This window comes from Harpia harpyja, chromosome Z (genome assembly GCF_026419915.1).
Source record: "Harpia harpyja isolate bHarHar1 chromosome Z, bHarHar1 primary haplotype, whole genome shotgun sequence".
NCBI classification, from domain to species: Eukaryota; Metazoa; Chordata; class Aves; order Accipitriformes; family Accipitridae; genus Harpia; species Harpia harpyja.
In genome coordinates this window covers 28,074,698-28,102,158 of record NC_068969.1, presented here as the reverse complement: position 1 = coordinate 28,102,158, position 27,461 = coordinate 28,074,698, and the positions used below count along the sequence as shown (strand labels likewise).

General features: G+C 46.0%; 1 protein-coding gene across 6 annotated transcripts in view; it reads left to right on the top strand.

The window, feature by feature from the left end:
- Positions 1–22,913: 22,913 nt before the first annotated feature.
- CAST (calpastatin) overlaps positions 22,914–27,461 on the top strand; it is a 65,124-nt gene continuing 60,576 nt past the window's right edge. For 4 of the 6 annotated variants that reach the window (XM_052777320.1, XM_052777318.1, XM_052777321.1 and 1 more), the window contains exon 1: positions 22,914–23,017. In XM_052777320.1, coding sequence (XP_052633280.1) covers positions 22,976–23,017 — 42 coding nt within the window. In that variant the 5' untranslated portion in view covers positions 22,914–22,975. Of the gene's footprint in view, positions 23,018–23,209; positions 23,296–27,461 lie in introns of those variants that run through there. The other 2 variants (XM_052777322.1, XM_052777323.1) reach the window with 2 other exon arrangements.

The window sequence follows — 27,461 nt, the reverse complement described above, 5'->3', positions numbered from 1 at the left end:
TGCTGTCTCACCACGGGCTGCAAGGGGCATCCCCTCCTCCACCGCTCCTCCTCCCCCTCCTTCTTCACTGACCTCGCTATCCACAGAGGGGTTTCTCTCACATTCCAATCCCACTACTCACTGCAGGTTCCCCTTCTTAAATCTGTTATCCCAGAGGCACTACCGCTGTCACTGATGGGCTCAGCCTTGGCCAGAGGCAGGTCCGACTAGGAGCCAGGGAAGCTTCTAGCAGCTTCTCATAGGAGCCGGCCCTGCAGCCCCTCCCCTGCTACCAAAAACTCCACCACATAAACCCGAAACAACACCCTTTAATATCTAGCAAGGTGGGTCCTTCTGCTGCAACCTTATTATAAAAGTCAGTAGGAAAGAATCAACTAGAAGGCACAAATTTGTAGAGAATAAGGCACCTTCCACTCCCAGGATCACGGAGCTACATGTTTTACTGGATTTTACTTGGGAAAATTTGTCTTAAATTTTAAAATTGCTTTTTATGTTCCTTAAGAGAGCATGCAGTCTTGCTTAGATGAACAGAGCTTGTGCTTTGGCTAGCACATTGCCTTCTCACTTGCTTGTGGGACTTTTAGCTTGCTCCTGCTGAAGTGCTGACCCTGCATAGTCATGGACACTGGGAGGAGGACATTCGCCTGGCCCTGAACCACAATGAATGAAGTCCATCTATTGTGGATTTGTAACGATCCTGACAAACGAGGAGGTAACAGCCAAACCAAAAAAAAGCCCCTGTACTTCTCCTAGATTAGCACAGAGTGTCACCCTTGCTCCATGTGTTACTCTGCTAGGTTGCATTTGTAAGGAGTTAGAAAGGGGTGTGAACTAGCTGCGTAGGCAAGTAGTTTTCATGTTGGAATCTGACCTTCCTTACTGCTGGCTGGCTTGCTCTTGTTTGGCTGTTCTCCTCTGCAGGAGAATATGCAAAGACTGGAAAAGAGCTCAAAAGTCCTTACGTACATGTACCAACACTTCTTAGTCCTCAAAGCATCTACATAGTTGCAATAAAAGCCTGTAGCATGTATTAAGGATTAGATATTATAAATTGCAAGAAAGGGACAAACGTTGAAAAAGTTGGCATATAACCACGACCCAATACAGCTGCCATATGTCCACTGGAGTCCAGATGTCTCACTTGCAATGACATTGGTGCTTCCAGTGTAAAATAACCAGAATGAAAGAATCAGTTTCATCACTGCATGCAAATTGTTTCATGCAAATTAGATGCAGATTTAGTTTCAATGCATTGACAAGCAGAATGAGAACTGTGATGATAGCTAGAGTTACAGTCGCTCTGGGGGAAACAGCCTGTGTAGTACAATGATATGTTGGTACCACCTAGTATTGGCAATGTATGTGGCTGTTCATCACTGCAGCTGTTTTCTCTTTTGTTCACCAAGAAAAAATGCCTAAAAAATCATCTCATTTGATTTACTTTGAACTATTTCCAAAAAAAAAAAAAAAAAGTTTTGTGAGGTTTTAGTTTAGGCAATAATTCCATTTTTATATTAAGGACCAATGCTGATCGGCATAGTGTTTGTATGTATCCGCTGAGCTCAAAAGCCTCTGAGGGAAAATGCCAGCTTTCCTCTGATTTTTGAACACCAATCTTTGAAATTGAGTCAATATATTCACACTGGAAATGTCATTATGATTTCCTCCCCTTTGCTATTGTAAAGCAGTGACCAGATACATCTCTTAGTGGTCACTAAACAGAAGTAATGCCACAGAAAGTCTAGGAGTGTAAAGTAAATTACTGACAAAATATAACAAGGATCAAGCTTGCTGATGATTTTAAAAAACAAGTTATTTTACACTAAGCAGAAACTACAATTAATTTCCTGGCATGATATAGTTACAAAATATTTATACACTACTGCATGGCTCTGGTGACTACAGCCACAGATATATAGTAGTTGAAAAGGCTTATTCTATAAGCACGTGGGAGAATTCTCACAGTCGCTAGACCTTGTTCTCAGGGGTGACTTCAACTTACCAGATGTCTGCTGGAAATACAATACAGGAGAGAGGAAACAGTCTAGGAGGTTCCTGGAGTGTGTAGAAGATAACCTCCTGCCACAGCTGGTGAGTGAGCCGGCTAGGGAAGGCTGGTCCTGTTGTTTGTGAACAGAGAGGGACTTGTGGGTGATGTGATGGTTGGAGGCCGTCTTGGACACAGCGGTCGCGAAATGATAGAGTTTTTGATTCTTGGAGAAGTAAGGAGGGGGGTCAGCAGAACTGCCACCTTGGACTTCTGGAGGGCAGACTTTGGCCTGTGTAGGGGCCTGGTTGACAGAGTGCCTTGAGAGGCAGTTCTGAAGGGCAAAGCAGTCCAGGAAGGCTGGACATTCTTCAAGAAGGAAATCTTCAAGGTGCAGGAGCAGACTGTCCCCATGTGCTGTAAGACGAGCTGGCAGGGAAGAAGACCAGCCTGGCTGAACAGAGAGCTTTGGCTGGAACTCAGGAAAAAAGGAGAGTTTATGAACTTGAAAGGAAGAAGGGGCAGGCAACTCAGGAGGACTACAAGGATGTCGTGAGGTTATGCAGGGAGAAAATTAGAAGTGCCAAAGCCCAACTAGAACTTCACCTGGCTACTGCCATAAAAGACAATAAGAAATATTTCTATAAATACATTAGCAACAAAAGGAGGGCTAAGAAGAATATGCATCCCTTATTGGACATGGGGGAAAACGTAATGACAAAGCATGAGGAAAAGGCTGAGGTACTTAACGCCTTCTTTGCCTCAGTCTTTAATAAGACCAGTTGTCTTCAGGGTGCCCAGCCCCCTGAGCTGGAAGACAGGGAGAGGGAGCAGAATGAGCCCCCATAATCCAAGGGGAAATTATTAGTGACCTGTTACACCACTTAAACACACCCAAGTCTATGGCTGAATGGGATCCACCCAAGGGTACTGAGGGAGCTGGCAGAAGTGCTCACCAAGCCACTTACTTACCATCAGTTACCAGTTATCCCTGGCTGACCAGGGAGGTCCCAATTGACTGGAGGTTAGCAAATGTGAAGCCCATCTATAAGAAGGGCCAGAAGGAGCATCTGGGGAACTACAAGCCTATCAGCCTCAGTGCTGGGGAACGTCATGGAGTAGATCTTCTTGAGTGCCATCACATGGCACATACAGGACAACCAGGTCATCAGGCCCAGTCAGCATGGGTTTATGAAAGGCAGGTCTTGCTTGACTAACCTGATCTTCTGTGACAAGGTAACCCGCTTAGTGGATGAGGGAAAGGCTGTGGATGTTGTCTACCCAGACTTTAGTAAAGCCTTTGACACCGTTTCCCACAGCACTCTCCTGGATAAACTGGCTGCTCGTGACTTGGATGGGTGTACTGTTTGCTGGGTAAAAAAACTGGCTGGATGGCTGGGCCCAAAGAGTGGTGGTGAATGGAGTGAAATCCAGTTGGTGGCCGGTCGCAAGTGGTGCTCAGTTTTGGGGCCAGTTCTGTTTAATATCTTTATCAATGATCTGGACAAGGGGATCAAGTACACCCTCAGTAAGTTTGCAGATGACACCAAGTTGGGCAGGAGTGTTGATCTGCTTGAATACGAATGGATAGGCTCTGCAGAGGGATCTGGACAGGCTGGATCAATGGGCCAAGGCCAATTGTATGAGGTTCGACAAGTGCTGGGTCCCACACTTGGGTCACAACAACCCCATGCAACGCTACAGGCTTGGGGAAGAGTGGCTGGAAAGTTGCCCAGCAGAAAAGGACCTGGGGGTGCCGGTGGACAGCCGGCTGAATATGAGCCAGCAGTGTGCCCAGGTGGCCACGAAGGCCAACGGCATCCTGGCCTGTATCAGAAATGGTGTGGCCAGCAGGAGCAGGGAAGTGATGGTCCCCCTGTACTCAGCACTGGTGAGGCTGCACCTTGAGTCCTGTGTTCAGTTTTGGGCCCCTCACTGCAGGAAAGACATGGAGGTGCTGGAGCGTGTCCAGAGAAGGGCAACCAAGCTGGTGAGGGGTCTGGAGCACAATGCTTATGAGGAGCGTCTGAGGGAATTGGGGTTGTTCAGCCTGGAGAAAAGGAGGCTGGGGGGAGACCTGATCACTCTCTACAACTACCTGAAAGGGGGTTGTAGTGAGGTGGGTGCTGGTCTCTTCTCCCAAGTAACAAGCGATAGGATGAGAGGAAAGGGCCTCAAGTTGCGGCAGGGGATGTTTAGATTGGATATTAGAAAAAATTTCTTCACTGAAGGGGTTATCAAGCATTGGAACAGGCTGCCCAGGGCAGTGGTGGAGTCACCATCCCTGGAGGTATTTAAAAGACATGTAGACGTGGTGCTTGGGGACATGGTTTAGTGGTGGACCCAGCAGAGCTGGGTTAACGGTTGGACTCGATGTTCTTACAGGTCCTTTTCAACCTAAATGATTCTATGATGCATTTGTCCACCTTCACAAGACACAAACAGAGCCATGGCAGAGGCACAAGCCTCTTCTGTTCTGTGTGTTGGCACTGATAATCTGCCCACAGACTCCTCTCTTTGGAATAATTTAATATCACCCTATGGATTGCTATCTGTTTTACAAGTGCCATCTCTTTTTCAGCCAGACCAGTCTCTTCTTCCCACCTCTACTGTCATAATGCACGTGTGAATCTGCAGATTTGCCCTTTTCCAGGGATATCATTATATTAGAAACAGAGCTTGGTGTGAAACCCAGGGGTGGGTACTTGGGCACATAGAAATATCAGTACTGCAGTCTATGAGCAATGCAGATCTGAGGCTCCTGCACAGCCTTTTTGCTGGCTTTTGGAAGTGTTGTTCTGCAGGCGCAGCATTGCCTCTTCCCACAAAGCCAGAACGGCTCCCCAGGGAGCAATGCAGAGACTTCTGGAGCTGCAGCTCCTGATTACAGCAGTGCTTTTGGGTAGCGGGAGATGAACTGCAGGAGGTGCACGTCACGGACAGAGCCATGCCTCATACCAGCCTGCTCCCGTGCTGGCTTAGGTCAGGATATCCCTGTGATTTCCACCCATCACCTCAGGCTTCCTCAAGGGACCTGCCCCCAGTTCCCCTCGCAGCCCTAAGAAGGTGTTGGGATCAAGAGAGTGTGTGAGTTTGCTTTTCCCTTATGTCCTCTGTTTCTTCAGGTCCTCAGAGGAGGACTCCTCAAGGCAATGAAAAGAAAGTGTTTGGGCTGCCCATATGAATAAAGAGAAACTTATTGGAAACCTTAAGTAAAGGTTTTCATTATGAAATCTTCATTAAGAAATTTTCACTAAGGAGGGTTGCTGCCATAACGAGAAGGTATCTTAAAGGACAACCGGACTAGTGCAAGGTATAACAAATATCTGTAATAACAAACAACAGCAAAAAGCCTAGCAGCAAAATCCCAGGTTGTATGACTCCATCCCTTTAACACCTTTAAGCTTGCTGCTGGAGCAGGATCAAATGCCTTTTTCACCCCAGAATATACATCTTAATGGGACACTTTTTGAGACAGAGAGAATGTGTACCACAGCAAAGGGCTGTTCATGACACCAGCAAACCCAAAGGTTGATAATGGCCCTTCCGAGAAGAATGGACCTGTTCCCCTGCTCAGATTTAATGGGGAGTCTCGTCCAGCGTCTCTGGCCCCGCACCCTGGGTGGATGTGTGGGAGCAGCCCACGAAGGGATGCTGTGGCTCACGAGGGGATGCTGCAGCCCACGAAGGGATGCTGCAGTCCACGAAGGGATGCTCCAGGTTGCTGCGGGTGGGAAGCCGCAGGTAGAGCCAGCTGCGGGGCCTGCCTGTGCCTGGCAGCAAGTTGCCATGGCTACAAGGTAAACCACTATGGGGGAAAAAAAGGAAAGATGAACTCTGGCAGGGCTGCCAGTCTGCAGCCTGCCCTGCGTGCGAGCCGGAGCTGCGGTGATACCTTGTGCGAGGTGGACAAGGGCAGGAGAATCTCTGACCCCTTGAAAAGCTGCTGCCGGCTCCAGGATTCTCAGCTTTGCTGTCGAACATGATTTTCCACATGCAGAGGGACCCCTAGGAAAAAATTATTAATCCAAATATGATTAGTTCATTTTCCTATTCCTCACATGCATTCCTCAGCCTTTCAAACTTAGTTGAAAAGGGAGGTAGAAAGGTTATGCTGGCAAAGGGAGCCCACAGTGTCCTCCTCACAGCAAACACCAGAATTTGCGCTAAAAATAGGGGAAAACAGCCCCCATGTCACAAGGCAGCAAAGACCCTGCTCCTTCCCTATGCTGGATGTCCAAGCCTTGTATGCTGCTGAATCTTCAGTGATCCATAAGTTTGAGGTTGTTGTGCTTTAATTTTATTCTTTTTCTTTTTTTTTAATATTGCATTTTTAAATATATTTAGTGCTGTGAAAACTGTCATGGCATTCACACAGACTCTTTCAGTACAGAATGGGTACCTCCAGTGTGTGGGACAGGAGCATCGCTGAATGTAAAACACCATCGAAGCCAATGAACGGCAGACGAAAAATGCCACTTCTCCTACTCCTAGCAAATGTCAGTAAAATCATTCTGGGTTACCTGGACTGAAACCCATGCAGTGTTTTGCCATTGGACCCCATGGGTTACCCTTCCTCTCCCTGCCTCGGTTTCTTCCCCGGCCTCCTCAGTCTCTCACATTAAGCTCATTTTGCTACAGGGTTGATCCAGCAGAGCCCTGGCCCCCCTGCATAGCAGCATAAATTGACCCAGGGCTCCTGGCAGGAATTTCAACCCCCCAACAGAGTCCAGCAACAGGAGACCACTGCTGCTTTGCTGCAGGCAAGGGGCAGAAAGCAGAGGAGTATGAAGATACAGAGGTTACAGCTGTGGGGATTCAAAACTGTCTGAGGGAAAGATTTCAAGACTAACATCCATCAATCAACAATAAAAAAGACTTAAAACTTCAGGAAATCTTCATCTGATGAAGGAAAATGCAATGGAAAAGGCTATAATCCCATAGCAGTTTTTCAATCCTTTTTTTCCCTTTTCCTCTGTTTTTTTTCCTAACCAGTTCCTATCCAGGACCCTGGTTCTCCTAGAGCATCCACCTCCATTCAGGTTGGAAGCAAAGATCCCTCTTACGGGCACAGCCATTTATCTTCATGCCCCATTACTGGACCTTCAGGAGTGAGACGAAGAGGATGCTCTGAGCTGTCTAGCAGAGGCACTGTCTTCAAATATTCTCTTTGTAAACCCTGACATTCCCCTCTGAAAACCTCTCTCAGTCTTTCTTCAGCAAAGCCAGTGCCTCCCTGAATATTTCTTAAGGACTGAGATGGATTACTTCACATCACCCAGGAATAAACCTCAGCTTTGTCACTGTCTTATTCATATTTGATAGCATGAATTGCTAACGGGCTTATATTTGCATATTAGATTAATGAGATGCTGTCTTCCTGGTCTTGCCTGAAAAACTTTATGATGTGTCAAATTAAAGTCTACACAGATTTGTTTCACGCTTGAGATTTTTTGTAATGTGTGTTTAATTTTCATTTTACTGGAAATTAATTAATGCTGAGTGCAGAGCAGGCAGGTGACAGACACATTGCCTCATGTGAAGGGAGGACGACGAGCGATGCAAAACACACATTTCTCAACCAGACCCACTGCTTCTGCAGGTTACAAGGCTCACACCAGCTGGGTGGATGCCAATAGACATGTGTTACCCATAGGAAGGTCGTGTGGCTGAAATCACAGAGGTCCCCAGCAGTACACACAGAGCACTGCCCAGTTCTAGGGCAGGAGGTTTGCTACAACTGGGTACCTCCGGCTGCCTCTTTCCCCAAGACTGGAGGAGATGGGAACTGATGCACACCCATCTCTCATCCCATGCTTCCCCAGGCTTGTTTTCATCCAGACCTGCTGACTCCATGGCTTGTATGGTAATGCAGTAACTGGCCCATGGTAGATGTTTCCCTGTGTACCAACAAACACAAATGATCCCAAAAACACAGAGGGCAGGAAAACCACGGAGGTCTGACACTAAGCTAGGACAAGAGGATATTTTGCCTCTTATTCACAGTTTTTTCTACTGTGAATATGTATTTACATCACATAGAGAGTCCCTGCCACTACTCCTCTAATGGTCGGGTGGGACAAGGTTCGGGCACAGCAGCCTGCTGCTTTTGACAAAGTATCACAACAAAACACTGATGCTCTGCGTCACTCCTTGGTTTGGGCTTGCACTAGTTGGCAGTTCAGCTAGCCATCTCGTTTGTTTGCTTCTGGAAATCCTTTGGCCATGCCTTCACTGCAGGACAGCTCGTAACTACTACTTCTCCCCAGAAGCCCTTCCTGGGAGGGCAGGTCCTGGGGATGGCGCATTTTTGCCCAACCTATTGATAAATAATGACAAAGAAACTCTGATTATTGCATTGCAGAGAGCCCTGGGGAGTGTAACCCCAGAAGTCCTCCAGGCACACAGAGAGGAAGGACAACATCGTCAGAGGGTTTCCAGTGCTGCTGGTCACCTTGGGCAAATGCTCAAAACGGGCTGCAAATCACGTCAGAAGGCATGGCACTGAAAAAATATTCCTTATTGCCATACTGCCTAGGAATTCACACATCTAAAGCAGTCTATAATCTGTATGTATTTTTAAATGGATTGAAAATAAGCTTTTTCAGTTTTAGGCTTGTAATACTGTTTTTACCTTTAAGGATACGGTGTAAGCACAGACTCTTTAGAAAAGACCACACTCTTCTGTGATGCTCTACCTGACACAGAATGTCAACTGGTAATAATAATAATAATAATAATAATAATCAGATATAATCTATATTTCACAGGGTCTTATCTTCATTGATTACATGGGCCATATATTAGCAGATCCCATCACTCAACCGCAGTTTGAAGCAGTGATTAGTCTATAAAAAGGATCAAGAGAGGACCAAGATTATAATGCCAGATTTCTAATATGATAACTGAGAACAGTCAGGCCAGTATGAAAAGGTCTGTCTGGTGATCCAATGATCACTTTTATTTGGATTGGGGGACCCCGACGTCCTCCTCCCAAAAGCAAGGACAACCTTTTGATATGTCTTAGCTGTCATTGTGAAGGAAATACAGGTTTTAATGGAAGTCCACCTGTGCTATTACACAACGAAAGAAAGAACTGAGCACTTCTTTAAAATGTTTTGTCTTTGGACAATCCAAAAAGACTCTTCCCTTGCCAGCACCTGGCAGTGAAAGAGCAGTGCCTGTCCCCACCAGCTTGCTAAATCTTCTGGGCACCACAAGAGCAGAAGCACAGCAAGAGTCTCCTTGGGCTGGCTCAGAATTGCCAGAGCTCTGCCTCATTTCCCAAAACTGCTTGGCAGGCTCAGCATTTCCCTCACTCCAGAGTGCACCTCTGCCAAAATGCTTTTTCTTGGCTCGCATCAGCAAGAAACCGAAAGCATCTCATCAGGGATGAAATGAGTGCACACACAGAGATGCACATAGGAATCTCCTGGCCATGGATCAGTTTTTAGCTGTTTACCCTGCCTCCAAAAGGAAAGAAAAGAAGAAGAAAAAGAAGAAGAAAAAGAAAAAGAAAAAGAAAAAGGAAAAGAAAAGGAAAAAGAAAAAGAAAAATAGAAGGAAAAAGAAAAAGAGAAAGAGAAAGAGAAAGAGAAAGAGAAAGAGAAAGAGAAAGAAAAAGAAAAAGAAAAAGAAAAAGAAAAAGAAAAAGAAAAAGAAAAAGAAAAAGAAAAAGAAAAAGAAAAAGAAAAAGAAAAAGAAAAAGAAAAAGAAAAAGAGAAGGAAAAAGAAAAAGAAAAAGAGAAGGAGAAAGAAAAAGAAAAAGAGAAAGAAAAAGAGAAGGAGAAAGAAAAAGAAAAAGAGAAGGAGAAAGAAAAAGAAAAAGAGAAGGAGAAAGAAAAAGAAAAAGAGAAAGAAAAAGAAAAAGAAAAAGAAAAAGAAAAAGAAAAAGAAAAAGAAAAAGAAAAAGAAAAAGAAAAAGAAAAAGAAAAAGAAAAAGAAAAAGAGAAAGAAAAAGAAAAGGAAAAGGAAAAAGAAAAAGAAAAAGAGAAAGAAAAAGAAAAAGAGAAAGAAAAAGAAAAAGAAAAAGAAAAAGAAAAAGAAAAAGAAAAAAGCAAACAAAAGCCATGACCCCACCAGATGGCACGTTTCAGTGTTTCAAGAGAAAACAAGGAATGAACTAACAGACTCTGCCAACATGACCTAATCTCTCTTCTGCCAGTTCGACTCCAGTTTATAATTAGTAGTAAATGCATTAAGAGAAATGAAATGGGCTCTGCAGTACTGGCATTTTAGCTGTGTCTTCTCACATATACTGGAAGAACTGCCTCTCTCTGTGCATCAGATTTTAATTGCAATCAGCCTTGAAGTTGGAACCCTGAAGATAAACACACTAGCACAAACATCCCCTCCAAGGAGTTTTCAACCTTGAGAACCACTCCTCTGCTTCTCGTCAGATGTTATTCAGTTTGTTTACCTCCAAGGCACCCTGCAAGTATGATTGATTTATTTGGATGGTTCCTACAGAAGTGAGGTGCCTTGTGTTCCAATTGGACAGTTTTAATTTTCCCAGGCAGCACAAAATTATGTAAATGCACACACACTGAAGCACACTATGGTAGCTCACACTGCTTCAGTCTCACATCTGACCACATCTCTGGTGTTTTTATTTATAGCAGCGAACCTTCACTACTATAGTGCCATGTTTTATCCGTTAAAACTGAACTGAAGGCTGTAAAAAAATGGGATGCATCTGATAGAGACAACAGCAGTTTGTTGTTTCTCAGCGCTAAGGACAGCACATCCATAGGATAGGTAGTTTCCAAATGTGGGTCTCTCCACACAAACTGATGTCAGCCTGGACACTGACTTTGCAGCCCAATTTCCATTTCTGTACCCTTTCACCATCCTGTGCATCATGTGTTAGGCCCAACATGACAACAGTCCTTCAATTCCAGCCACAGCATCCATGAGTGTGTCTCTTTGGATGTGGCAAGGTGTAATAACTTTTCACAGAAGCACAAAAACTCAGTGGCACATCACCAGTGGGCTATTCAAATAGATGAAGAACTGGAAAAAACCCACCCTTATCCTTATTTTCCCCTATAGGGGTAAGAAGCTAAATCCCAGAGTTTAGTTATGCTAAATGAAGATTGCATTATATTCAGATTCCCACCATTGAGGTTTCATTGCCTTCTGTCCTAAAGTTGTTATAAATAATGACACAAACTGCATCTGAGTGACAGGTGAAAAATAATCTAAGAAGGGCAGGAGGATAACTAAAACTTTCTTGTTTTCAATCCCAGAAAGGATTGGTTTCTCTGGTAAAGAAAGGATCACATATCTTGAAAAATATAAAGACTGGATGTCTGCTGTACTATGCATATACGAGGGAAGGGTCTCACACACAGAGCAGGAATGCACACACCCCGATTTCCCTGCCAGCTCGCTTTCGGGAAGCGTGCCTCCCACCACACGGACCGCAGCAGGTGGCACTGCCAACCCAGCGATTTCTGCCCCCACTTGCCACTTCAGATCTTCATTTATACTAAGATTTTGAGACTGAAGTTTGAGGCTACTTGACTTTTTGAGTTATTGTTGCTGGCACCTCTCTGCACATTTGCACAACAGGAATATAAAATGGCTCTATATGCAGATAACTGGATTTTTTCCCCACCTTTCCTTACATATCAGACTGTATATGAAGCCTCACCGAGGTGCCTACAGACAAGGCTCTCTGCATGCTGCGGAAAAAAAAGCAAGATTTTGGACAACATGATAGCTTCACTTGTTTTTGTAACAAGTTTTGCTGCTGCAGAGGGGAAGAGCAAGCTATAAGCTCTGGCAGCAGGCAGGATGAGATGAGCCATACAAGGAAATGAGTCACGGCCCAAGGGGGGCAAGGGAGTTCCCGAGAGAAGAGACAGCAAAAAATCAAAGCCTGCTGTTCTAGTGGGGCATCCTGAACAGGAGGAGATGAGAGCTGGGGCCAAACATACCATGGGACAAGGAGAACCCAGTACCACCATGCAACTGATGTTTGGAGCCATTTTAAGCAATAGAAAGGGCTGTCTAGGTCTTACAGCTTAAACTCCTCCGATTCTGTCTTTCTGCCACATACTTGGACATTTCTCAGTACAGGGGGGTGCTTGAGACTCCCGGGGGGTGCTTGAGACTCCCAGATGTCCTCAGAGTATAAGAAAAAAAGTTGAATAATATTATTTAACCAAATTAATAAATGTTGCTTAGTTGATGCTGTTTTGATTCCCAGTGGGAGTGGTTGAAACCAGGGTACTTCAGAGACCACTTCCGAAGGACTTAAATGATGAGAAGAAGCAAGCCTGTGTACAGCAAACACTAACCTACGTATGTGTCGCCTTGAAAGAACCTGCACTGCCAGTAGGACATTTCTAAGCATCCAGCAGTCCAAAAAGAGGTGAAAATCACTGAGGTGAAATTTATTTAGCAAAACCTAGAAGGGTCTTAACAGAGAGCTGCAACTGTGAAAGGCAAGGGTATAAAACCTGGTACCTCGGGTGGGGATTTCCTGGGTACAGGGTATAGCTGAGGGCTTTTTGGGTGGTTTACAGAGCCCTGGTACACATGGTGGGGAGATGGAGGGGACGGGAGTTGGCACAGCCCCAGCGACTGGCGGGAAATCCCCCCCCAACAGAGCAGGCACAGCAGTGTCCGACTTGCCCCAAACATGCTGTTGCTCCACGCTCAGAAATTCAGAGCCAACCCAGAATGACTCTTGCAAACCTTTCCGTACGAGATTTCTGGAAGACGAACAACAAAAACAAGGAGTGCAAGTGCAGTCACATCAACAGGTCTGTGCAGAGGGACCCAGCTCATCTGCAGAGTCAAGGTACAGAAAGGAAGGTTTTGGGTTTAACAACCCACCACTGCGATAGTCTCTGCACCACCGCAGATGAGTCACGCTTTGTGCATCTCTTAAAGATCTGGTCTGCAACCCTGCTGTCAGTAAACACGCCAGAGTGCAGAGAGAGAGGAGCGGAGGAGAATAGCAGGATTGCAGTCAGAGGGAAGAAAATCAACTGGCAGCCATCCGCCAATTCCAGCAAACCCTGGAAACGGGGCACAAACGAAGTTCTCCCCAGAGACAAGCCATCGCCCTGAAAGAGTGGGGCTGGGCTGAGCAAAGGGCGATTCTACCCCCCATCTCAGACTACCGTCATGATTTCTCCAAGCCCTCCTGTGCTTTGGGAGTCCCTTTCGCATTTCCAGCTTTATAGGCTGTATTCAGTTTCCCCCCTCCGGTGTGTCCTGGTTCCCCAGGGATGGGGGATTATCTCTCTTTGGCATGTGAAGCATGTCCCCTGACTTTAGCTGCAAACCACATGTTTTGGCAGCAGAGGCAGAGGATGTGGAGGAAATGTCTGAGCTGGCATCAGGGCACAGATACAGGCACGCTGACACTTAACTGTTTGTTCACCACAAATATCAGCATGCTAGCAACCTGCTGATAGCGGGTGTGAGTGTGATCGGTCTGTTAGAAAGGATATAGTATCTTCTGACAGCAGTATGCAATGCTGGCAGAGCTTTTTGGAGTTTTGTGTAAAAGGATAATGGACTTTGGTATCCTGCTTTATACAGATTTTTCCAATTTTCCCACTACAAGAAGGAAAGGGGATTTTCATACATGCAGTTATCTGGACCTAGCTCATGTAAAGTACCGTTTACGTACTTTAAAGTTGCAGAAATAATGTTTTTTGGACTTGATCTAAAACTCACTTGGGGCAGTGGGAAGCCATTATTTGCAGTGAGGTTTGAAGCAGGTCCCTGGCAAGCACAAGTGACCACATTTCCTCCAGTTATGCCAGATTCTGAGCGGTGGAGGAGGATTTTAATTTCCCCAGTGCCTGGTGTAGGAGGCAGGCACTTGTGCTCATACACTGTTTGCAAAAATCTCATCTGAGTTTTCAGGGTCTTACGGCAGGGAGTGTTTATTTTCTCACTCGAGGCCATTATTTTTGCCACATTTAACAATCACACATTAATTCTTTGGCTTATTACTCCACCCTGAAGCTGCTGTGCCGCTGGACTGGGGCCCTTCGAGAGCAGAGCAGGACAGATTTTTCATCGGCACTGGCTGGCGGTGAGTCACAGCAGAGGCATGAGGGGAGCAGCAGGCATGGGGCGAGGGCATGATCCACCTCCCAGTGTGGGCGCCCGTGGTCCAGCCCCTCTCTCCTGCCAGGAGACTTCCCTGACTCTCGTCCTGGCCATCAGGAGGTAGCCGGGGCACCTTGGATTTGGGGAACAGTGCAGGGGTGTGCTTCTGGTGGGGGGAGGCAGCTGGGGAGCGGGCAGAGCACACTCGCTGCAGCCAGGAGACAGGCTGGTTTGGGCAGGACAAGCCCGGGCATTGGTGTGGCTGTCCTGGGCAGTGTCACCGCAAGTCACTCCGCAACAAACAAATGCATTTCCTCAGGCGGAGAACTTTCCCTCAGATGTTACTGCTCTGCTGCCCCATGGAGACTTGTAATACTTTGCATTTTGCGATGCTTGGGGCTGATGCATACAAAATGTGAGTTCCTGCAGAGCCGTCGTGCGTTTGCCACCCACCCCCATTTGCTACAGTCGTTGTGCATTTGTAAATGGAGTTTCTGTCGCCCACACCTGGGAGGCCCTGGGCAGCCTGTGTTCTGCGGCAAAGGGCACCCGGACACCCGCGCACAGCGTTCGGATGGTCACTGTCCGGGGGGAGCAGAGCATCGCTTTGGCTGGCGGGGCTGGCTGGCTCCACCAGCCTGCCTTGGGGGAGCATCACAGTCCTCCAGGTAGAAATGACAGATTTGGGGTTTTGTGATGCGCTCGGGACTCTGTTACCTCTCATAAAGATTTGCACATCGGCTGGACTGAGATTGTGCTGGGTTGCTCTACCAAGCGGTTTCACCACAAACCAAGTCCCCTGCGCTCCTGCACTGATGCCTGGTCCTGAACATGCGTGGAAACTGGTCTTGCTGCAACGCAGGGCTACCCCACCGCACATCTCTGGAGAAACATGAAACTAATGTGCAGGTTGAAATAGGAAGGAGAATTAATCCCCAGAGAGAGCGATGCGTGCTGAGGGGAAGTTACCTGCACTTCGGCTCCATTAACGAACGCCGTGTCTGTTTTGAGAGGAGCATGAGCAGGAAGGGGAGCTGTTGCAAGCAGGGATGTCCCTGAGCACCGCACCACAGAGGCTCTCGCCCTGTCACTGCTGCTTCTTGGCCACCCAGGAGAATCAATCGTTTATATGATCGTGCTACTTTGCAGCTACAAAACAGTTGCAATCAGTTACCAAGGTGGGAGCTATCTGTTTAGCACACAGTGAAACAAGCAAAAGGTGAGAGGTTTGGTTTTTTTTTTTCACTTGCTTTGAACTGAATGTCGAGCCATGCTGCACAGAGTGCTGTTGTCCTACTTCCAGATGCTCACTTATATCTGGTTCTGTCCAATGTTAGCCCAATTTGCTTTCTTTTTTTATTATGAAAAATGTATACTGCCTTCAAAACAGCATATGCCTGTAAAATATTTTCTGTGTTATCCACGTTTCCCTTCAGACCAACCCCAGTTTCTTATTTTCTCACAGTTCTGAAACAGGAGAGAATTTCCTGCAAAGCATTGTTGCAATTTTCCATAGAACATTTCTGTACCAGCCTGTACTTACTTTGACTTCCTTTCTGTTGTTTTGACTGGAAGTTATGCTTCTTAAAAGGCACAGATTACAGTATTAATCTAAGAAGAGACCTGTGAGACTCAGTCCTGTAGAAAGCATACAGTCGCCAGTGATGAAGAAGAGCTTTAACCACGCAACTGAGAAAACATTTGAGCAGGGAAGTAATGGCAAAGCAGTAGATGGCTATAATGGATTCAGGGATGTCACGCTGTAAGCAGAGTTATTTTTTGAAGTGGTTATTAACATTAATGCAGCTTTTAACATCTTAGTCTCACTTTCAGATGAGGCAGTAGTCAGCCAAGTTAAGTACAGGATGAACCAGACACTAACAAGGCTGCTAAATGCACAATATCCACCAACCCTGATCAGGCCAATCTGCAATTATTCAGCAATGTGGTGCTCTTCTAAGGAACAGTACTGTCCGCTCTTATCCCTGTTTCTAGGCAAAACATGCAACTCTAATTGGCAAAGTATTTGACAATGTTTTTTTCTAACTCTACAGTGTAATTAATAAATTATTTGTGTGCGTGTGTACATTTGAAATGTGTGTATGATTGCACAAATACATGCGTCTGCATACAAATACATCTTGCAGACATAATTATGCCATTACGCATGAGTGCATGTTTAGTCGAAAACCACAGTTAGGTTTCTCCCAGCCGGCACACTGGAGGGGACAGGCTATGTAGCAACTTTTCTTCCTGGTTGATATAGCCCCCTTTTTAAGCTTGATAATCAGGTCAGAAATGTGTGTGACTGAAAGGACTGTACATAAACAAAACTCAGGGTCAATGCCGTTATCTGCTACAAGCACCCTGTGTGACCCTGGACATCCCGCAGTCCTCCTGAGCCTCAGTTTACCAGCAGCAAAGGCAATAGCCTCCCCCAGAAATGTGAACAAAAGCCTGGGCTCCTCAATCCCTGCCGTTGCAGGGGTTGCATCGCTGTAGGAATGGCATATGTGTTACAGCTCATGAGAGCTGCCAGAGCCCAGCAACATAATTTCCTTCTTCTCAACAGGAATTTCTTGTTTGCCAGAGGTTACTTCATAACCTGTCACAAGTGCAGAGGGAAATACTATGGAAGTACTCTTGTAATTACTGACATCTTGTTTCATAGGCAGCTGCTGAAAGTATATGAGAAGAACCATCACTGCCTAGCCAACACAGCATTGGGGAAGAGTTTTCAAACCCTAGCAGGGAGCAAAAAAGATATTTAGCAGTGTTGGCAAAAGAGCATTTCATGTTTTCTAACAAGCAGTTGTGTCCAGTACGCTCCCAGCAGCATGCTCCTATAGTGCCCCAAAGAACAGCCACAAAAATGACCGTCTTTTGTGGTATTAAAAGTCATGGACACTGTGTGCTGCTTGTGTCACTAGTAGCTGCAAGGGATATCCAAGCACAGGCTTATGCTGTCACTACCTCTTAGGAAAGCTGAGTAGATTCAGGTGGAGGAGGTACTTTTCTCCCTTTCCTGGCCCTAGAGATTCTCTGAAGTTTCTATGAAAATTCTTAATATTTTGTTGTGTAAGTTAATTATATCTTTCAGTGCCGTTTTGCTTTAAATTATTATTGTTTAATCTTTAGTCAGTAGTCTTTTATTTTACCTGGGAATCATGGGAATACTGGTTAGTAATACAGTTCATTACATCAAATACTTGTATAAAATAGTTGCAAGACAGACAGACAGACATGTATGTATGTATGAATGTATATACATACCATATATAAAGTAGTCGAGTGTTGGGGTGGGTTTTGGGGTTTTTTTTTTTGCTTTTGGGTTAGTTGTAAACTATACTTTGATCTGTCTTGGGCTTCTTCAGCCCTAATTGTGTGTGTATCTGTGCATGGGTAAGACAGTGAGAAAAAGAAAACATAAACCAAAATACAAACAGAGATGTTGTGTCGTGTAAAACCTTTTCTTCATTACCCTGGGATGACTCATCACAAGTCACCCACATAAATTATTTACTGCATCTTTGCAAACCAGTACAAACAATTTTTACCTTGTTTTACAGGATGCGTTTCAGAAAACCACGGCTATTTTTCATAACCCTTCCCCTGTGAAGTCTCTATTAATAACAAGAATCTTAGGATTACTTTAATCTGAAGGAAAGTATTGCCCTGAGGGGACCATTGCACACATCGATGATCAGGGGTAAGTGCAGCGTTGCACTGGAGGGAATGCTATTACTCTCAAGGAAAGCATTGTTTCTGTGGTAAATGGAGATTAAGTAAGAAAATATCCAAGTGCATGAAACCTTTAATCTCTTGCATGGGTTTTATGATTTGCAAGATACAGCATTGACAGAGATAAAAACATTTTGCAAAATCCTGCATGTTGAAAATGTAAACTGTGCTTAAAAGGTAAGTATTTTATTTTACTGGCATGATTTTCTACTGATTTTGAAACTTTCTAGTGTATAAAGACTTGAAAGTTTACTTCTAAACACATAGATTTTTTTTGCCTCACCTCACAGAGAGCTCTACAAAGTTTTCCTTATCTGCAGTTTCTAGTTATAGTCTGATCTAAGCCTACAGGTTGAGAATCTGAGAGAAATGGTGTTGTCATTTTCACATACATAAATCTTGCTTTCAGCAGAGTTCCTCCAGGTTTATAAAACTCAGAAATGTCTAGGACATACATTTTACTGTAATTTCATAATTTAGCTTACACTTGAGAGACTAATACCTCGTCTCAGGGAAATTCTTTTTAGACAAAACCAGCAGACAGAAATGAGCTGCAGGTTAGCCACTCCTACATAGCTGCAATGTTTGATATTCATTGGGGTGACGCCTAGCTTGTCGTGCTGTGCTTCCTTCTGGACCTCACATTGGAGTCATAGCCTTGCACTGTTTGCATCTGTATCCAGTCCAGAGAAATGCCTGTGATTTGCTAAAAGCTGAATTTATACTGAAACAAATCAATGACTGGAAACACAAATTCCCAAACCGTTTCCAAATCAGCAGCTAGAACTATTCTGGGGATATGGTGGTCTCACCTTAGCTGCCTCAAATCTCTGCTGACTCCCAAAACTGACAAAACTGTTTGGCTTCCCCAGTAGAAAGTGGCTGTGGAGAAAAGAGAGGACCACACACACAGGGGTGGAACAAAGTCCTGTACCATAAAGGCTACAAACATGTTTTTTTCACTGAGGATTGTATGTGATACATTGTGCCAAAGCTTTGGGATCTGCTCTATTTCAGTGTAACGAAATAGAACTTCTGGATAAATAAAACCTTTTGTGCATATCACCCAAGTTCAGCTCCAGTAATTATTCAAATTTAATTTCAAAGTTGGGTTTTTTTGTTTGTTCGTTTTTTTTGTTGTTGTTTTTTTTTTTTTTATTAAAGCTCGGCTCAGTATTTAGGGATTTACAAAACAAAAAACCCAAAGAAGACTATGGAATCAGTGCTGATTTTCTCGTGGTTGGTGTCAAAGCTTGGGACTTCTGTCTGTGGAAAGGAAATTTCCATTCAGCAGTGGGATGGAGTCCAGCAGGAAATCTTTAAACCACACTAAACAAGCAGAGGACGTACCGTTTATATGATATAAGAGAACATGTTTATAACATGTGCAAATATATGTATCAATATATATGGAAAGAAACCTTTCTTTTCAATAGTAAGGATTTGAATTATTGCTTTATAGAGCAAGGATGCTATCAAACTATTTGCTCTTATCAGCAAATAGGATTTCCATTTACTGAAAATTCCAGCCTCCATTTGCTGAACACTTTGTGAACAAAAACAGTAGAAGAAGAAATGAAATTTACTTGTCTGTCCTCATTACGGTGGTGTGTTAAAACAGGGTGGGACTGCGTGCATCAAATTTAAAAAAAAAAAGTAAATCCTGATAGTTTAGGTTTTGGGAGGAAGAGAACAGAACGAAAAGTTGTGAGAAGTTTCTTGGGAGACCAGAAGAAGAAGAGGAGGAAAGAGATTAAACAAACAACTTGTATGACTGGTTTTTACACTTACTTTTAGACTTTTTTTAACTACCCTAGATAAAAATCCAGTTACACAAGAGACTTTGTGCTTTATTTTGTAAATTTGGTAAATGACTCACAAGCTTGCAGTAGTACTATTATGCAAGTTATACTAATAAAATATGTATGCTTGGCAAAAATTTCATCTGATCCTGCCAGAATTTTGAGCACCTTTTTATTCAGAGGCATTTGATATCAACTGGTGCCCTTTGGAGACAGAGTATGGTGGGGAAAAATGAGTCTGTGAGTCTGGATTCCAATTTTGGACTTCCAATACCTTGAATTACATGTAAACATAACCATGAAATGTATCTCTAAATGACTATTAAAAGCATATGAAATGTTTTTTAAACACTTGTTTACATTACACATTATCACAGTAAAGAACCTGTGTTCCTGACGTGGCCACCTGCTGTTGTTCCAGCCCATATACATTGAACAAAGCTATGTCTGGACTATCCATCATCTCCTGCATCTGTTTCTGATCAGCCCTGCGCAGAACTCCACTACCAATGCCACATAAAAATCTCAGCAGGCATTAGTGGGTTTGTTTGCTTGCAGATGCTGTGAAGGAATAAGTAGAAAATGCAACAGAAAACACAAAGTGACTTTGAAATTGACACACCTGTATGGTACAGAATGCTGCAAGAAAAACGTATTTTTTCCTGGTTACAGATAATAAGTGTCAGACTGACCTGGATAATTAGTAGCAACTCCTCCACTCAAATACTCAAATCTTTACCCAAACAAGCAAACTGTCGGAGTGGTGTTCAGGCCTGCGGTAGTTCAAGAGCTGACTCAGGCACCCATCAGCTGAGATCACTTCTGTTAAGAGGAAGAAGTACCTGCTTTTCCATTCCCTGGTAAATGTGTGCTGTCTACATCCTTCACATATCAAAGCAATCTAAACTAGTTAAGAATAAATTTATGCAGAAATTGCCAATAAACAATGGTTTCTTAAAGCAGTGGCAGACTACAGGAGCCTTCTAATAGAAACACCAGTGCCAACCCTTTCGCCCCAGAGCAAGATTTCCTTGCAAGGCTGGAGCCCAGTTGGTTTCCAAAACAGACGCATGCAGTGGCTTTGGGAACTGGAGTTTAGTGTCCGGGCAGCTCTCCTCCTTCCTGCAGCTACCCAGTGTTCAAATCTCATCTGTATACCTAACTTCTTACTAGGATAGCTTAGAATCGATGATGTGCTTCTGGATCAGCAGAACCCTCAATGCCCAGCATGACACAGACCGACATCACCAAGGATTTCATGTATTACTGCCTCATTACTGCGGAACTCCACAGTTTCAATTACTGTCAGCTCCAGTTGCTTGTCATCAGGCACGTAGCAGTAAGAGTGGTGAAGCTCACTGAAAGCTTCCTGGAGCACTGTGTCAGCAGGGAGGGTCTGCTGCCTGAGGCCGAGGAATGCAGTACAATCTGTTAGACCTGTCAGAGTGACCCTAGATAAAACAGCACACAACAGCCTTGTGTGAAAGCCATGCATTAAACATGGCCCTTGCCTTCACCTCCGCTGGAGCACTTTGCCTAGATGCACACCCTTATAAGACGGTCCTGTGTAACTGCTTTACACTTCCATGGCCAAATGTGATGCAGAGCTCAGGTAAAGGCTGGGTACTTAAAATTTTAGGCAGGTGACCTGTCGAGTGGAATGCAAAACCCGTACATGTCACAGGCTGAAACACTTCAAAGGCCAGCCGTAAACCTGCATGGAGCTAATCAGAAAGGAAGAGCAGGGATGGCTTTAGGCAGACAACACATCTGAACCGTCCTTCCTCTCTGGAGGTTGAAGCCATTCCCCAAGGCCTCGAGGGGTTCACCCACACCCACTCGTCTCCTTCTTTCTGTCTGACAGGAGAGGGCAGAAGCACTAATTGGGTTTACAGACTTCCCACTAAGTGACATAGTCCTACTGCCTCTTCCCCGGAGGAAGCAGGGAGTAGCCGCTTCGGTGGTGAGCACTCCCTAAAGACTCGGGTGCTTTTGCTTCCTCCTGCTGATAGACACGGCCTCCTCGCACGTGCCCGTGTCCAGGAACTGCTGCTGCTGTTACGTCTTCGGAGTAGTACAACTCATCCAATGGCTGTTCCACCCGGCCAGCCTAAACCTGGGATCCCCTAGCACAGAACACCCCGAACGCCTATTTCTTTTACTTAATCTGTGCACAAACAAGACCCAGGGGGAGACAAAGCGGGTGAACCGTGCCAATTCCTGCACACAACCTCGGTGTTTGAGTGTGTGTGCACCTACACGCAGCTAGGCAAGTGTTGCATTTTGGACCCCTTTCACTGCAGGTTGACTTCATGTTATTAATCACATCGTTTGTGCCATAAGGCTTCAAGAATATTTGCCGCACCCCTTCAGTTTCTTTACTGAGGCGGCCTCAGAGAGCCGCTCTCGGTGAATGATGAATTTTTCATTCCAGCTACACATCCACACGAACAGGAGACTTGGCCAAAGCGGGCTCGGGACTGCACCGTTCCTGCTGACGGAGGGTTTTCCAGCTGCTGATCAGGGTGGTTTGGTTGTGCTTAATCTTCCTTCAGCTTTGACTGACCATTACCTGTTCCTGCGGTGTTTTGGAAGAGCCACCAGTACATCTTGGGCAGGTCCTTCTGTGTAAAGACTCACACGGGCCAGGACATTCGGGACTCACTCTTAAAAAACCATCAGACCTCATAAGCTTTCCCATTTCATAACCCCAGCTACGGTAAATCCCCCAGACGTGAGCGTTACCACCACACCGACCCACATGATATGTGACCGACTTCAACACTGAGGGCATTTGCGCGGCGCGAAGGCATCCCTTGCCTTTCGGGCCGGTTCGGGCCGAGGCTGGCGGAGAAGCCGGGCTGCCGCAGCACCTGCCGCCCGGCTCCCTCTCAGGTGAAGCCATGACGGGGCAGGAGCTGCCCCCGGCGCCAACCTCCAGCTGAGGGTGGGCTGTCCGTACCCAACGCTTTTCCAAGGGGAAAGACTTTCATGAGGAAAAGGGAACTGTCTCTGCATTCCCCCCCCCCCCCCCCCCCTTCAACTTCTGAGTAAAGCCACTCTTGTCTCGGGGGAGCGTCGTCGGCCGCCGGGGGCCTCCGCCTCACGCCCCGTACCCGCCCGCCCGCCTTCAGCCCCGCGCCTGAGCCACAGCCGCCGGCTGCCGTCCGCTTCCCCCCCCGGGCCCCCCTCCCGGTCCCAGGCCCCGATCCCGGCCCGGCCCCAGCAGGAAGGGGAGGGACCGGCCGCATTGCGAGAGGCCTGCGGCGCTTGGGACAGCTCCTCGCCCCCCCCCCCCCCCCCCCGCCCCGCTTCGCCCGGCCCCCCGCAGCAGTGCCGGGGGCAGACGGCAAGGAGCCCCGCCGCCATGTCGCAGCCCGGGACGGGGAGGCAGCCGCCCCCCGCCGCGGTAAGGTGGGGCGGGAGCGGGCGGGGGGCTCGGAGGTGGGTGCGTGGGGCGGTGGCGGCCACACCGACGCGACGCGTTGCCCCCGGGCCGCCCCACGGCCTACGGTGGGGCCGCGGACGCCGCCCCGCCGTGGGGCCCGGCGGCGGGAGGCCGCTGGGGCGGCGGGTGCCGCCCTGGGGTGGAGGCGGCTGCCGGGGCGCGGCCCGGGCCGTGGCGTGGCGTGGCGGTGAGGAGCTGCGGGTAGCGCCATGGCCTTCGCGCGGTGGTGGTACGCCATGGTAAATAAGGGATTGCGGCCGCGGGGCGGGCGGGGGCTGCGAGCGGGTGGGCTGCGCTGAAGGGTCCCTCCCCTCGGGGGTATTGAGGCTGGAGGAGGGATAAGGGAAGGTTTTTGTGGGGACCGGAGGCAAATCGGCGCTTTTTTTTAAGCGCTCGTGTAGGGAATAGTCTTTCAGGGCAGATGAGAACGTGGTGTTCTCGGGGCGTACTTCCAGAATCCCTCCGCGGTCTTTTACAAGCGGCACTGAAAAACGGGGTTTTTCGTGCTGTTGGCTGTTTTCGTCATCTTCCGAGTCACGCAAGCTCGCCAACTGACGAAACTGTACCGCCCGGTCAAAACACGGCGATTTTCGACGTAGGGCAGAGTTTGTATGGGATTGTTTCGGCTATGGAAAGAACTCCACCGTGCGCCTTTTTTCAGAAGCATGATCTTAACTGCAGGTGGGTTGTGGAGTTGCCAGGAATAGTCGTCGCTTGCTAGAGCAAACCACAGCTCTCTGATGGCTCCGTGCAGTTTGGCTGGCCTTGGGTTGCTACCCATTACTGTGACAAACCTGCGATTGCTTTAAAAAGTCTTCTTCATAATTTATTGGTCATATGAGGAAATGGTCTCTCTGCGGAGTGGTGAAAAAAGGTTTGCATAAAGTTTTTCAGAAAGTGTGCATTGTGTAAGGTGCCTTTCAGGGAAAACATCACTTTAATGTATTTCCTAAATATATAACTAGGGAGATGAAATCTGTTGAACTTTTAGCTGTACTTTTAAATTGCTCTAAGTAGCTTGGATCAGTGTTAAGTAATCTTTTCAAGTATCATGCATTGTGTCAAGTCAAATCAGTGATACAGCGTGGTGGAGGTGACACAAAGTCACAGGGAAGAAATTTGGGAATTGCCGCATTACGTGATGACACAAATGTTAAAGGCCTTGGTAGTCCTGGGTCACTGAATCCAGGATAGGAAAAGACACTAAGACAACGTGATTCTCTCTGATCAGGTAAGGAAACCTCTCCTCCACATGCTCCGTTGGAAACCCATCGTTACAGTTGTTGGCAGCAGTGTAGGACCTGCTGGCCTCCACGTGAGACTGGAGTCCTCCCTTGTCCAGTGCATGTGCATCACACAGGGCAGTCTCTGCCTGGAAGACCTTACGGTCTAAAGGATGAGTAAGCAAAGCAGAAAAGGTGGGAGAGAGGAACAGATGCAAAAGAGGTTCACCGGTTGCTCTACCAGGGTTTTTACTGGCTGGTTTGTTCAAAGCAGAATGGGATGGCTGTAAGAAGAACCTAATTTTCACCTTTGCATTCCATGCATTGCTTAGTGGTAGTTCCCCGATACCTCTTTCTATCTGGCAGTTCTCTGAGCAGCATCAAAGATCTCCATCTTCTTCCCAATTTCACCTGAAAATGGAAGGTCAAATTCCTGTTCACATAAAATGACATGTCTCCTTTAATATCTGTAATGCAAAGTTGCTTGAATTCAGCTGAGAATCTTGCAGGGAGACTTCCCTTCTCACCCAGTTACCAAGCACGTCGTCACTGCAGTCCTCTGAGATGCTGCACAATGGCTTTGAACCAAAGGCTCATTAATGCTGATGGGGCTCCCGAGGTCTAGAAGGAATTTCTTGAAGCAAGACCTTTAGTTGAGGTCTGATTTTTGGAAGCGCGGGCTGAGAATGTGGTTGTGTGTTCAGTTGTTAGTATTTTGCTCTGTGCTTTTCACCTAGACCAGTTACTTTCTGGTTTACGAATGCTCTTTGAATCAGAAGTTAAAGGTGTGTCTATAAAACAATAGTGTCGTGACATTTTCATGCAGTGTAGGACAGGGTGAAGATCTCAGGATAAACTTTCTTATTCATGATACTTCGTTGTGTATTTTGTGAAGCTGTGATTATGGGTGGGTTTGCATGTTTTGTTTTTAGTTAGTAAAGTTGGAAAATATCTTTGGCCTACTTAACAACTGTAAGGAATTGTTGTTAGCTCGTTAGTTAAACTAGAAATGTAGCTTCAACTGTACGCCCACTGTTTGTGTGCCAGAGCTGGAGCTGGTCCTGTCCACTGGCTTGGTTATGGATATGTTTTTTTGGCATTGTAAGGAAAGATGAGCAGAAAAAGGAAAGAGCGCCCGAACAAAAGGTAGACTCTCTCATCCGCTTGGGAATGTAAAGGAGCAATGCGTGCACACTGTTCCAGAAAACCTGAGCTTAGTCTCTGGCTAAGCAGATTGATTTCTTGGCTTTATTCTATTTAAGTATTTATTTTTTTACTAGAAGGTTCGGTGCTTGGAAATACAGAGCAGAAAAGAGCTGTGGAAGGGCATTTTTGAAACAGGGTCCCTTCTCATACCTAAAGCATCAGCCGTTCGGGGAAACAGCATGGTCTTCTCGGAAGGTGTATTAGGAAGTTGTGCTTTCCAAGATAACCTCCTCAGGATGGCAGACTTTCAAGTGAGGTAATACTTTCATAGGCTGTTTTATAATCTGAGGCCAGAGAGTGTCAGCGCTTAATGTGTACACAGTGCGTGACTCCAACTTACGGGATAAAAAATTACTTTGGTTGAGCCATACGCGCTTTGCTCCCACAGTTCACATAAACAGTATTTGGCCTTTAAGTCAAAGTCTCATTATTATAGGTGCTGTTTGACATAGCCTTCTGGAGGGAAGACGGCATGCATTTAGTCTCTCTCCAACATGAGTTTAGGGGTGGCAAAGTTGTGGTCCTTGTCCTGGTCCATTCCTTCTCCTCTCTGACCAGTGAAGCTGCCCTGGGGTCCCTCAGGGACGTGGAGTTGATATTCTACTTGAAGCGTGGTTGAAGGAATCCTGCCAGCCCCCTTGTCCTGCCCTCTGCAGGCAGCACAGGCTGCTGTACCTGACCGCCTGGTCTGGGGATGGGAAAACAGAAGTGTCTGCCGAGGCGGGCAAACGCAGCAGCCTTGACACCCACGAGGAGATGCTCCAAGCTCTATCCACCAGCTGGGACACAGCGTATCCCCTTCCTCATAATCCTGGACTGGGTGCCCTATTGATGCTGTGTCCTGCCTGGTACGGGTTTCCTTGGTGTGAAGATGATAAGACGGACTTAGGGAGGAAGAGTAACACCAGATTTGGGCCTGGTAAAAGTCTGGCACGCTCAGTAGGAGCTAAGTAAGGCTCCTGTACTCAGTGTCTTGGTTTAATAAAAGAAAAAAAATTAAAACCTGGGCTTTAATTGGCATTGCTGTTTCTAAAGCTATGTCCAAATTTGAAGAAGCAAATGAATAAAAGCAATAAAATACATGCAATGCACAGAAAGTTGTGCTTGCTTTATTAGCTGAATTGCCTGGATTCAGGGCAGCGCTTGGCTTGGCTTTTAGAGTGCTGTGATGCCAAGGGTATCCATTTAGGAAGAGAGCCTGTCCTACACAACGGAGTTTTGCTGGGCAGGTGCTGTAGCTCCTGAGCCTGGCTCTGGAGATACCATTTTGTCAGCAAGAGCACGCTCACTGATGTTGCTTTTACTGGTATGTATGTGGTGTGCTTTTATTGTAGCAATAAAAAGCACAGATAACTGGGTTAATTGTGTCTATACTGAAAGTGCTATTATGGGGCAGTGAATCAATTCATCTCTCACCTGAAAAGACAAACCTGCGGGGCTTGTTATTCCTCTGAAGAGGCACAATTGGAATATGAGAATAGCATTTGCAATTTTAAAACTTGTCAAGTATCTTAGTCATGCCCAAATTAATTTTAAAAACTTGAATTACTAGAGGTTGTCTAACACAATTTTTGAAATTTTTGTCGTGGAACACCATAATGGAAACAGATTAGAGACGTGCTGGTTTTTTTAGTTTTAGTTTTATTTGTTCATTCAGCTATAGTGTTTTCCCAGTCTGTCTGCTGATGTGCTTGAACACATTCCTGTTGAAGATAGTGCAGTGATACATGGATCATTACTTTCTCCCTATAGCCATGTAAAGAAAAATCCATAGGAGCTCATTACTTTAGTGGCTTAGCAAACTTTACCTCCTGCTGCTCAGCCCTCAAAACAGAAGGGGATAAATGGGTCTCAAATCATCTCCTGTCTTTACTTAAAACAAATCAGACATGAATCCTCGTTCCCAGATGTCTCAGTTGCTGTGGGAAGTTACACTAGCTGAGATATTAGATAATAGATATATTATGTTGACTTTT